This window comes from Lycorma delicatula, chromosome 4 (genome assembly GCF_047948215.1).
Source record: "Lycorma delicatula isolate Av1 chromosome 4, ASM4794821v1, whole genome shotgun sequence".
Taxonomy (NCBI): Eukaryota; Metazoa; Arthropoda; class Insecta; order Hemiptera; family Fulgoridae; genus Lycorma; species Lycorma delicatula.
This window is the reverse complement of record NC_134458.1, coordinates 43,008,342-43,022,666: the sequence shown is the minus strand read 5'-3', so window position 1 is coordinate 43,022,666 and position 14,325 is coordinate 43,008,342. Positions and strand designations below refer to the sequence as shown.

Genomic DNA, 14,325 nt, shown 5'->3' with positions numbered 1-14,325 from the left:
TCAAGTTATAATGAAAAACATAAAGTTAAACCATTATTATTATTGAAAATATATTGATATATACAGTTTATTATTCGCAAAACTTTGTTCAAATTGGAATTTTTTTTTAATTTCCATGAATACATTAATTTGTTTTCTAATAACTTAGGGAATAAAATTTAATTCAGAAATGACTCATCTTTACTATTCTGATGATAACATAATAATCCTCGTACTTTTATAATTGTATTCTTCAAAATGCTTATTTAATTTTACACACCAATAACCTATTTTTATGCATCTTGTTAGGTGATAACAATCTTATACTGAGTAAAAGACTTATATGCGAATAAGTTTTATAGGCATAAAAGATTACTACTTGAAACCTACCGATATATCTGGAATATTAGATACCTATACGCATCACAAGATAACTTTTCATTAAATCTACAGTAGTACAGTAATCACAATTAATTTACCTGTCCGATGGAATCCATGAGACGATACTGATTCAGCTGGAGAAAACTGCCGGATTTGTCGATGCTGACACGACGACTTTCTTTAAGCGGTGGCCGACGACGAACTGAGCGTGGCGATGAATATGGAGAAAACGGAACGTCGGGATAGATCGGGCGTTTGATCGGTGACAAAGTAAGATTTGATGTCGCTTCTGTAAGTCCAACCGCTCCGGCTGTTTCCGTTGTTCCCGAAGAAGTCGCCGCCGCCCCCGATTCCGCTTCTGTCGCCGTTGTTGTCGTAGCCGGCTCCGGGTCAACATCGTCTTCTATGGCTGATTGTCTACAAAAAAAAAAACAGCAGAAATTTATTTAAAAAACTAATTATACAAGTAAGATAAAACATGGGCTCATATACTCGTATACAGAATATAGTTCATTCAACTGGTAAAAAAAACTACGTATATTTGTGCACGTCATAAAGATTGTGGAAAAAGTAAGACTTATGCTTTAGAGGACTCAGCCCCGATTTCCTTAGCCTAAAAACCCAGCAGAAACAACAACCGTATAAAATTTTATTCTTTCATCGAAACTGACACATGAATGATTTTTTGGCCAGTTTTATCAATTAATTTGTGAGATTAGAAATAACAAAATTAATGAAATTGTAAACAAATTAATAACTAATGAATTTGTAAGCGAAATCTAAGTCATTATGTTTTGTCTGTGAGATTAGTAGGGTCAACTAACTATATTGGTTCAGGGAAGGGTCGGTATTCTTTACCTACTAGGACATCCTTTGGAGTGCTCCTGATACAGTGTCTTTAAAAAGTGGTATAAAGTTCGTATAGTGGTTTAAAAACATAACTACGTGCTAGAGCTAAGTTTAATGAGTGCAACGAGATATAAAACATTAAAATCGGTTGAGAACTCTTAAATTTATTAGTGTTTTAAGATTTAAGTGTAAGAACTCGTGGTGTTTATAAGCAAGGTGACGTTTTATATCTTATATTAAATTAGAAAAGTCCGCCAACTCTAGGCTAGGCGGCGTACAGCTACTTTTTCAACATCTAGTGTTGAAATTAAGTTGGCAATAGATTTTTTGGAACTAGATTCCAATCTCACTGGAATCTAGCGTGACTGTTGAACAGTGAGAAAAAACTTAGAATTTCGAAGGGTTTTTTTGGCTCGACGACCTTCCCTCCCCTAAAAATTCTACTTTTTTCGGAGACGCAAAAAAACAGGGTCAAAAAATTTTGACCAACAAAATGTTCTTTAGTTTTTTCCGACTAAGTGCCAAACAGAAAATTATGGCAGACCAAGAAAACGTCAAAAACGTTATCAACTACCGTAAAAACAACGACAAGACGAAAAAGTGACTAGGGGTACCAAACCTAGCAGGAGCTTGTCTGGCTCAGAACCAAAACTATCGGCTCTAGATCAGGTGGCAACTAAAAGACGACAAAAACGACAAGGAAAGAAGAAGTCAGCTGCAGTATCTGCCCTCAGAGCAGGAGGGAAAAACGACCAGAATACGTCCAAATGCATAATCACTAAGATTATAAACAATACATCGCCACCTGAAGAACTCAGCGTAAGTACCAAACAGGTGGGATGAGGATATCATGGACTACAGTACGACCCACACTAAGACAAACATAAAGAGGCAAAAATCGGCGTCTCCATTGGAGCTATCTTCCGCTGGCACGAGAAGGCCAACAGCAGACAAGTACACAAGCAGCGCTGATATGACGTGCGACGCAGGAAAATCTATGCAAACAGAAAAGAACGAGTCCTACAAGGATCTCACTCCTGATACACCAAAAATAGACCTCAAGACCATAATATATGACTTGTGTACGAAAGCCGAGTGCCTGGATGCCCTCATACAACCGCACAACATCATCAATGAAGAAGTCAGAAAGGCATCTTCAGCCCTAATGTCCACGGCTCAATACATTAAAGAGCTAATGACAACAGTAGAACCAAATATGATGACCTGGAAAGCGAATGGAGAAAATGGCAAAGAAGTAGCAACCCAAACACAGAGGGGAGAGCGCAGGAACTTCTCTGAGATTATGAACCGCACAATGTCAGAAGAAGAATTATTCTAGGCAGTGGACTACAACTGGCCCACAAATGTAATGTAATGTGTAATGGTGTAATGGCCCACAAATGTAATACTAGTTGAGAATCTACGGAAGGACAACATGGACATATGCCGCTTCGTAGATCTGGCAGACAGAGGGGCTCTGGGGAACAAACATAACAATACCCGAAAGCCGAAACGGGCGATGTTGTGGAGAACAGCGCGAAACTACTAGGCAACACGACAAATATTCAGACATCTAACCCTGTTTTATAACTCGGAACAAGGTGAAACAAAGACAAAACGAGCAATTCTACTAGCATTTCTAAAAATAAAGCAGGAATCACTGCTACCAATGTTCGTGCTGCCGGGTAATACGCTGGGTCACCAAGCGGAGAGGATGGATCTTTACACCTTTGGGCAACAAGGTGGACGAATTAAAGTACTTAAGCAAGAGCCACACAAACTGCGAGAAAGGGATGCTCCACCAGCAGGACATGCTACTCCTGTAGTTAAAGAGAGTGGAACCGTAGTGGTCAGAGCGGCAGGCAAATCATATGCCAACTTACTACGGGTTGTCAAGACTATGGTGGCCAAGGAGGAAGTAGGCGATGTGGTCTCTCTTAGAAAGAGAAAGGGGAAGACTTGCGCATCCGGGTACAGGGCGCAGAGAAGGCTACATCTCTAAGAATAGTATTCAAGAACAAAGCCATGGAATTACAGGTGGGTGTCAGGTCGAGGGGCAGGAAAACGATAGTCCACCTTCAGGACATTGAAGGAGACACGGATAAGGCAGAGGTGGAAGCAGCCGTGAGAGGTGTGGTTGGAGACAATGGTAGTTTCTACGTGACCTCATTGCGCTCAGCCTACGGGGCGACCCAGAATGCAACGGTGGTCACCACATTCAAAGTAGCGAAGAAGTTGGTGGCAGAAAGGATAAAAATAGGCCGAGTACTCTGTCACACTCGACTACGGGTGCATAAAGACAGATGTTACCGCTGTTGGGGACATGGTCACAGGTCCTCTGGCTATACAGGGACAGATAGAACGTTCCTCTGCTTTAACTGCGGACGAGCAGAACACCAAAAAGCACAATGTGGTAATTCACAGCAATGTCTTAGATGTGGCAAGGAGGACCACCACACAAGGGACTGCTCGACTCGCAAATGAAGTGCCTCCAAATAAATACCAACAAAAGTAGGAGGTCACTGGACAGCTGTCGGGAAGTTGCTCTCAGTCGACTCACACACGTGATTATCTTATCCAGCCACCGGTAACAATTTCCTCTAGTCCCATCTGGCATACAGATGACAACCAAGATGCCGCAATAGGCTTTCCGAGGGCGGGAGTTCCTCTCATCGCAACGGGTCTTGAGAAAGGATGTGTGTGGGCGAATATAGGTCAAATGACCATATTCTCCTACTACTGCTTCCCGAACTCGGGAATGGAGGAGTATCTGAACTACTTAGATAATTTATTCTTTGAGTTGAACAGACACCGAATAAGAAACTTAATAGTGGCTTGGTATTTAAACGCCAAATCACCTGAATTTGCTGGCACAACGGACAGTGTAAGAGGACAACATCTGCGAGACAGAGTAACCGCCATGGGGTTACTCTGCTAAAATAACAACACAGCGATGACGTGGACAAGGGTCTAGCTCTCTCTGGGGCCAAAACGACTTTCGTCTGCTTGGCTGGAAGACGGCCACTACCGCCATACCGATAAGAATTGATGACGCCTTAATTACCCAGGACGGCCATATCACCAGAACAGCTAAGTATCTGGGGATATGGCTGGACCACAGAAGGTCGTTCTCGTCACACGTGAAACGAGTGTCAGGCAAAGCTGGAGAGATAGTACGAGCTCTCAGCAGACTACTAGGAAACGTCACAGGCCCCAGAACGAGCAAAAAGACGCTCTATGGCCACGTCGTCAACTTCAAACTACTCTATAGGGTGTCAGTATGGGGGAAGGCCTTATAGATAGGTAAACATAGGCGTATACTAGAAGGAGTACAGCGACAGATCGCTCTACGAGTAATCTCCGCGTACTCCTCGGTTTCAACTGAGGCTACACTAGTTTTGGCGGCATGCCTCCTCTTCAACAGATGGCCCACATGAGGAAGAATGTGGAAGAAGGAATGGACAAGACTGAGGCACGGAGACGAATGTTACAGTAGTGGCAAGGGCGATGGGACCAATCTTCAACAGGGCGATGGACTCATTGCCTTATAACGCAGATTGATCTGTGGGTCAACCGTCAGAGAACTGAACTATTGGTTGACCCAACTACTGACAGGACATGGTGTGTTCAGGGCGTACCTATACGGAAGAAAAAAGACAGAAAATGACCTCTGCCGTTACTGTGGAGAAACAGACATCCCTGAACATGTCATGTTCGACTGTCAATAGTGGGAAGACAAGCGCCGTCTGTGCACTCAAATAAACGGACCTTTCACAGCTCATACTTTAATTGAAACCATGTTGAACAACGAGGAGAATTTTAAAGCCATTGCAAGGCTTACTCCACAAATCCTGTAGCAGAAGGCCTGGGAAGACGAAATGGCGAGGGGTGAGGGATAGCCCCACAGACAATAACACATACTGTAGAAGAAGGGCGGAAAACCCCTTGCGGGAAAGAAAAGACCCAGACCCGCCACGGCGCTCTCTAGGGAGCGACGTGGTAGAGACATGAGGCATAAAGACCAATACCCGGCCTTTGGGGTGAGGCCCAGGAACGATATAGTCGGGATTGGCCACCTCATCTCAAAGGTTAGAGGCAGGAAAAAATTAAAGATCCAAACAGGCGAGCTGACCTGTCATACCAGACGTACTGCCGGCGGAAGGGAAGGCCCGTTTGAGTTAAAAGGACAACCTCCTGAGCTGTACTAAGCTTAATCCTGCAGTATCCAGCTCGGGAGGTAGGAGAAAAAAATATATTGATTCAGTAACGGGCAGTTGAGTTGGGTTCTTTCAATCCACACCAGCAAAGCTCACGAATAGATAAACAATCTATACAATATTAATAAGAATTTGAATTATTTGGAACATTAAAAATTAGTACTGTATATACTGATTTATATATTGCTTGCGTAATACATTATTTTTATTTTTAAACTGTTAAATTTAACAATTAACTGCATCAATTAATTAATCTAGTGTAATTAAAAATATTTAAATTTGTACCTGTGATTGTATTTAGTTATGAAATAAGACAAAGGAAGTTTTGTTATAAAGTTTCCGGTTCTACAGTATAGTGAGATACGATCCTCCACTTATTTAATAAAGTGGACAGTTACACAGTTGCATTGTGGTGGACACCACATTGCATTACATTTTTTTGTGGTGTCCGTATCAGAATTTTATATTAGTTTATATATTAATTTTGTTTCATGTCGCTCAAGTAGATATGTGGTGTAAGTGAGAACGTGTCGTACCCGTAACCATGCACATATTGATTCGAATCCGACTTCATATAATTTTTTTTAATTTAAATATATTGATTTATTAATAATTATTAACCTCTAATTGTAAAAATGTTTGAATTAAAATGAACAAGTACATAACATTTTATTTTGCTAATAACTTCTGATTCTTTTTTATTATTTTTTTTTAATGTTATTATTGAATTATTATGTATTGTTAATTTTTTTTTACAATCAGAAGTTAATAATTATTAATAAATCAATACATTTAAATTAAGAAAAATATATGTATATGAAGTGGGATTCGAACCGATGTGTCTTCTTCTTGTAAGATCCAGATATTTTTCTTTAATTAAAATTTTATTTGGTTACAACTCTGAAACAAATGAAAATAACTACCACTTACGATACATCGTTAAAAAGTCCAAAATCCAAATGTTTTGGATTTCGGGCTTTTTTGACCGTTTTTGGCCCAGTCGATTGTAATCGAAAGGAAAGGTGCATAACTAGATGTTACAACAGTCTTAAATCCAAAATTTCAACATTCTACGGTTAATCGTTTTTGAGTTATGCGAGATACATACGTATATTCGTACGTACGTACGTGCAGACGTCACGCCGAAACTAGTCAAAATGTATTCAGGGATGGTCAAAATGGATATTTCCATTGAAATCTGAAAACCGAAATTTTTCGGAATTACAATACTTCCTTTACTTCGTACAAGGAAGTAAAAATATGTTTAATACGTTAGAATTTTAATCATGAAATTAAAAAAATTGACCGTATTTTTGAATACTGACATTAAAATATTTTATAAAGTCTTCACGAGACTAAAATTTAAATTACTTTTCTCTCAATTTTTTATTATTTTATTTTTCTGTACAATAGATTCAAAGTTTCATTGTTTTGCTGATAAAATTCAATTATTTATCTGAATGCGTATATCTACGTACACGCTCCCGCGCTACGCGTATACGTGTGATCGTGTTTAGATAGCTGTATAAACTAACCGGATATCAATTTGACATAGTGTGTTTCCAGTTGCAAAATGATTAAGCGCGGGTACAGTTAACCAAAGTATATCCATTCTAAACAGAGTGTACTTGATTTTAGAGAACACTGAATAAACCCTTTGCATTGTCTCACAAGTTAGTAAACAGCATTCTAATATCATGTTACTTCCGAACCACGTCACATGCAGGTCCTATTCTATCTTATAATACAAGTACTGATTACTGGCCGTACTTTAACAAAGAGAATGTTCTCGTTTAACCTACAGGCATAAAGGATTATTATCTATACAATGTTAAGCATCCTTACAGAAATACCTTCCTTTTTATTTGTTTTTTATATCTTTCGAAAAGCAAAATTGTTTAATTTAATAATCTTGGGAATAAATTTTACAGGATTAATACGAATTTGTAATTAATATCATAAAAAAAACAGTAACTTATTCTTTAAAATATAAAAATATTCACCTCTATCAAATCAGACAATAGAACGGGTTTACAGTAAAACAATACTGTACTTCGGCCTGCTAGAAAGAGCAATTTTTATTTAATTACCATCATATTTTCTGATTAATTTATTTTTAATTAGATTATTTTTCTTTTCAGATCTAAAATTTTATTTATAAATTTTTTAATATCAATAAAAGGAAAAGTTTCGACCTATATTCTTCATTATTAACATAAATTTAGTAAAATAACATAAAACATTTTAGTGAAATTCCCGGAACCAAATGTAATATTCCGTTGCAAACGGAAGGTTTTATTAATAACATTAAGTTTTACTGAATTAATATGATATAGTTAATTATGTTATCTTATCATTTTTATGTTATAATTTTTTTAGTTCATATATTTTTAAAGAGGCTTATTTATTTTCGGTGTTTAGAAGTTTTTTAAAAAAATCATTTCACTTTGAAGATTATTATTTTAACTTAACACTTCAGACTGCTATGTCATCTTATCACTTATAAAATTCGGATTATCTTTTGCGGTGAGTCTAACCTACTCCTCTCTTTCCAGCCGTTTACTGGCTGTTTTATGACAGAAACTTTTAAGAAAAATCTTTATACATATACCATTTCTCCTAATAGCGTGAAAGAGTTCTGAAATATTTCACAAAAATCGAAAAATGTTTTGGTTTAACTAAGTCACAAACAGCTTGACGAAATGCCAAAATTTTGAATTAGAATGCAGCCTAGCAAATTGTCATTAGTTAAAATTAATTAAAGTTTATTTAATTTTGTGGAAAAAAGTTTGTTTAATGCACTTGGATCAATATACGAGATCGTATAATGTGGTCTTGATAAATTGGCATTAAGATCATCAAAATTTTATAAAAGCATTTTACTTCATTCATCCCCTTACTTATAGAAAATAAAATATTAATAACTTTGCTTAATTTGATGCATTCATTTTTAAGGAAAAGAAAAAATGAAAGTAGGATATCTAGTTTATCGATACCAAAAACCGATCGACCAGTAAGCATTATTTCATACCAAGTTATATTAAGAATGATTATTTGAAAAAGTTTCTATTGAGAGGATGAATTTTGTCATTGCCTGTCATTTTATCATTTTTGAAAACTACACAGTTTTCTCAATCGGTTTAGACCAAAGCCAGTTTGCAGAGGTGAGTCGGAACTTTGTATATGGTTAAATAATGTTTTTCATACTAGAAGAAGTATGAAAAACATTATTAGACATTATAGACATCGGTATCCATAGATTGTAATACGATCTTATTATGTCATAAAATATTTTTTTTTTTAATATTTTAACTAAATTAATTGAGTAAAATTAAAAAAAAAAATATTTCTCATTTATATATTTCTACATTTTATTGTAAAATACTCATGTTATCAAGTAGTTTGAAAACTAAAATAAAAAATACTCAAAACGATTTCAAACCAAGAAATATAACCTGTCGATACTAAACTGCCATGAGTTTAATGGTGTACATCATATTTTGTCAATGTTTAAAAAGTAATTACGTACTGATTTGATACATTTTATTAAAATAGATTCTACGAAAATCATGAAGAAAGAAATTTTCTTTTTTCAACTTAGTACGATACAAAATCCTGACGAAATAATCACAAATACGGCACAATTTAGTTCACCTGAAAAGAATTTGTTTTTCATTTCAACTTTCTTACACGAAAATAGTTCGCAGTATACTAACAGCTCGTCACATTCTTTCAGTTACCGGACCAAAAATTGATTACATGTAAATTTAGCTACACAATGAAGAGTTAAAATACCGGGTGATTAAAAAAGAATTTCACACCTTTAAAAGCATATAAAAATTTATTGAGATAACTTAAATATTTGGTTGATGTCTCATTTCATAGGAAAACAAAAAAATGTTTGTCACTTAACATTCATTTTGGTTCAATATGGCCTCCATTTGTAACACACATGCATCCCACCTATAGTCGATTTCATTCCAGACTGTACCCAGCAAGTCGGCTATTACCTCTGCAATTGCGGCGTTAATTTGAAGTCTTAGCTCAACAAGATCAGCAGTTAATGACGGTACATAAACTCTATCTTCAATGAAACCTCACAAGAAAAAATCTAGCCGGGTCATATCTCGGGAACCAGGTGGCCATGCAATTGCATCTTCACGACCAATCTACAGACCTGGGAATAGAGTATCAAGAAAATCTCGGACTTCTAGACGGTAGTGAGGTGGAGCCCTGTCTTGCTGATAGTAGTTACATCCATCTTGGTCATAATCGTCTAACTGAGGAATAGAAAACTTTGAAGAACGTCCAAATAAACTATATACGCGTACTATTTACGGTTGCCTTCTGGAAGAACGGCCCGTACTGACTTTGTTTGTTTATGGCACAAAAATCATTGACCTTACGGCTATCACGAATGTTCTGTAAAGTTTCATGAGGGTTATCTCTATCCCGTATTTGGCAGTTATGGATGTTCACCTTCTCAATGATGAGAAACGTTGACTGATTACTATACATTGCACTGTCTAGAAATGTATCGTTGCCTGCAATTCATCTATCATTTCCACACAAAACTGCAGCCGAGCAGCAACTTTGTCGTCATCTGTAATGTGTTGACCACGATTAATTTGTATAGCATCAAGTGCAATTGTTTACGTATTACGCGCCAAACAGTCGTTTGTGGAATACCAATCTCACTTCATGCACGTCGAATTGATATCTTCGGACTACTTTCTCCGAATGCCACAGCATTCCACAATTCCACAATTTCTAGAGCTTTCTCCGAGTTATTACACAGCAGCTTCAGGGACGTGCACTGGTGGCAAAATTCGGTATTAATGAACTAAGTGAGTCAAAACGTGGATGTGTTTTGCTATGAAATGAGACCTCAACCGTATCTGTAAGTAATCTAAATAAATATTTATATGCTTTTAAAATTGTGAAGTTCTTTTTGAACCACCAGTATATATATATATAATTTTTGATATACAATGTTCGGTGTCGAACATCAATTGGCTCGTAAGCGTTAGAAAAATACAACGTCATAAATGTAAATAGAGTACTACGCTGTTATAACGCTGATACCGCTATAACGCGGAAAGAAGGATGTCTCCCCAAAAAAAAATAATTGTTATCAGATACAAAAAAAGTTTTCTACTTTTTAGTAGGTGAATAAAAACTTACTTTACTTATGTATTCTTATTTAGTAACAAATTAAAAAGAATATTAAATACGCTAATACCTTTAGCTCTATGTGAAATTACACGTAGCTGTACTGCATATCCAGGAAGACAAAAATATAAAATACCGATATAAAAATTTACGTTGACATGATATTTTTCCTTACATTCAGATGTGTTGTCTTAATGTAGTAATGTGTTCTAAGAACGTAATACTGTATATTACTGTACGGTACTTTGGATTAAAATCGGTTACTACCGTATTGATTTCATATTTTGAAATAATTTTTTTTTCTTATTTTTAATAATTTTTAATAAAATTTATACATTTTAGTTATATCAGACTTTGAGATTAAAAAGAAAAATATTTTCTATTGAGATATCAAAATTACCAATTTTGTACTCCGGTTTGTAGGATATCGTTATCTCATTCTGTCTTGATTATTAAGTAATAACAGAACAAGATACTGTAATGTGCGATTAAATAATTACGTTTCTATCACTTTCTACAAAAAAAAGTAGATATTCTTGTTACCTATTACAATAAGCTACAGCGTTCAGGATAACTAATCGAGATATAATTTTTCAAATCGTGAAATTGTATTTTTCTACAAATTACTGTATAACATGCAAACTTTCTCTATTTCGATCTAATCCATCAGTATCTTTATTAGTATAATGTTATGAGTCTTATTTAGCATTATAATAATAAATATATTTTTAAGAAAAGAAAATTTAATTGATATATTTAGTCTTTCGAATCCGAACGTCGACTGACTTGATTTTTCATATTAATAGATATTCTTCAAGAATTATTTTCTTGTAATTCTATTGCAAAATGAATTGTGAGGTAAGATATATTTTCTGTAATTTTAAAGGAAAAATATATCTTCATTTTGTTGTGAAAGATAGTACAAAACTAAGAGGAAGAATTAGAATTTTTTTATCATTTTTCCATATTTAAATTAGATTAAAAAATAAAGTGATGAAATTTTATAATTTATTTCTTGTCACCTATCGTAACAAATAAAAAAAAAAAAAAATGTTTTAGGTCAGAAATGATAGGGTAAAAAATCGTGTCCTGGTTTCCCGAGGAGGTTAGCGTTATCTCATACTACGTGTACGTCTAAATTATTAAAATAACTAATTAAGTTTTTTGTTCTGTTTCTTCTATTTAATAGATTTTCTACAAGTTCTGTGAAGTACTTTTTTTTGGCTTCTACGTTATGATACTACGATTTGCAACAAGTACCCAGAATTTTGTATTCCGAAAAATATTTTTTTGCATTTTTCATATTTAAAAATAATATTATTTCCTAAATATTTTACAATTAATTTCATCATTATTTAAATTTCTGAACCGAATTTTGTTTCTATGCAGATTCTAGATCTTAATTAAAAATTAAAAATAAAAATTAAATTTAGATTATAGTCTTTGATTTTTTTGGCTAGCTTTATAAAGTACCTCACATTTATTAATGATAATTTCATAAAATTCCATTAATATAGTAAATTTTATCATACCTTATCACGGTTTAAAATTCTTTTGAAAAAAGAAATTGTAAAATCGTTTTGAAAATTCTTGTTAAACATACTTTTTTTTCAAGTTTGTACATCCGTCTGCAAAATAGTTGGGAACCGGATTTTTCTACATGGGAGAAATCTTTTCATCTTTCCTATTAATAAAAAATGATGTATTTAAAGCTTTTTTTTTTAAATTTGCTGATTCGTCACTTTTGGTATCAAAATATGTTTTTAGCAAAATTAATAATGTACATCAAATTTGTAACAGCAAATCTCGCTTCATTTTGTACTGTTTTCAAGAAATTATGAATCATAATGCAACTGAATTAATGAAGTTAAAAATAAAATACAAAACTAAATTATTAATTCTATTCAGCAAACTGCGAATTGTTTTGCTAGTAGAAAAAATCTTACTGAATCAGCGATATAATAAACACTGTTTGCAGGACACCAGATATCTCCAGACTAATGATTATCGTACTTCCAATTTAGCTCAAATTTATTTTGTTTTTATTTTTCAAATTTATAACTACATGTTGTATAAGTAACTTAGAAAAAGGTACTAAAAGGTAAAAGATACTAAATACAGTGACTAAGTAAATCACTTGCTAATAATCTACTCTCTTTCTAACAACTCTCCTACCTGCTGCTTTGAAACAAAACATGTTACGAAAAATCTTTACACATTAATTGTTTCAGCAATTAGGAAGGCTTCTTATTACAAAATTTCATAAAAATTTGAAAACCCATTGACCATAACTCTATTATAAATAGATGAAGCCCTAAAGATCAAAATAAAACAGGATTCTGTTTTGCTCGGTCAGTTAGAACATTATGTGATATAAAATTTAGGGTAATATTCCTAAACTTGTCAGCTGAATATATATTCTACTAAGTAGCACGATATCAGCTAAATAATGGAACGAAGGGTCGACTGGCCACAGAAGATTAATAACATGTCACCCAAATAGGTTTTACACGAATCGAGGTGGATGGAACCATCTACAGCATATAAATCGATTAAAAGATAAGAAAACAAACCATAATTTAAAAAAAAAAATACCAGTACTGGTTATATGTTTTGTTGATGGGTGCAATAATTAAATTCTTCCTACACAAAAAAATCATTAAAGAAATTAATCATAAAAAGGTTAAATTTTCGTAAAATGTAACAAATACTAACGCATAATTTAGCCAAAGTATACCCCATTATAGAAATACTTAGTTTAATTTAATTGATATTACAACGTAGCTTAATTTTACCGAATATCGGTAAACAATAACATGAACTTTGGATAACTGATGTTTGAATGACAGCTTTATCAAGAATTAATTCTTGAGGTGATTATTTGTAGTCTTTACTCGTAGCAAGAATTAAATTGAGGATTCAGCATTATTTTGGTGTCACAGTTTTAATGGATTTTGAGATGTTGTTTCTTCTCTTTTTAAGCTGGAAGCTTACTAATACAGTTTAAGAAAGTTATTCTAGTTGTGGAATTTCGCTTAACAAAACCCTGCTGACGATTCAAACCACATCACGTAAATCTGCATTTTCCTTAAAAAAGTAATAGACTACTATCAGGTGGTTCTCAGTTATTTGCGGAGTATATAGTCGGTCTGCACAAATCATTGACCATAGTGCTCGCTAAAGATACTACAATGTCCTAAGGGATTGTAGGCAGGATAGATGCCCATTGTTTAGAGTAGGCCTAAAATAATTCTTCGGGTGGGGTTACTTCTGTCGTTTAAAAGTCTCTGTGGATAGATCCTCCTTTTCTTATCACCTGCCTCTTTCACAAATGTCTTTGGTACTTTCCTTTTCGGTAGTTTCTGTGGATTTAGATGTCTATGAGATTCACGATAAAGATTAGGGAGATCTCTTTGAGCTACGTCTTAGGTATCTGAGTAGTTTGAGGGCGCTCTGCCTACAGACCTGACTATGTTCCCATCCAGTGACTTTACAGAAATCCTAACCCGAGGTTAAAAACCTTTTCGGGTAAAGCCCAGCCTACTAAATAATAAAAGTATTTTCTCAAAACGTTCTTTCCATATTCGTGTCTTAGAATCGTTTTATGTGCCTTGTCCATACATTAAAAATTATACAGATGATTTATTTGTTGGAAGTAATAATTTTTGTAAAACAGAAAGATTTCACAATCTTTTTTCTTTACTAATTTACAATATTATTTTAAGCT

General features: G+C 34.5%; 1 protein-coding gene across 3 annotated transcripts in view; it reads right to left on the bottom strand.

Moving 5' to 3' along the window:
• LOC142323323 (calcium/calmodulin-dependent protein kinase kinase 1) overlaps positions 1-14,325 on the bottom strand; it is an 881,066-nt gene that overhangs the window by 316,895 nt on the left and 549,846 nt on the right. For all 3 annotated transcript variants that reach the window (XM_075362807.1, XM_075362806.1, XM_075362808.1), the window contains one exon: positions 459-777. In XM_075362807.1, coding sequence (XP_075218922.1) covers positions 459-777 — 319 coding nt within the window. The remainder of the gene's footprint in view (positions 1-458; positions 778-14,325) is intronic.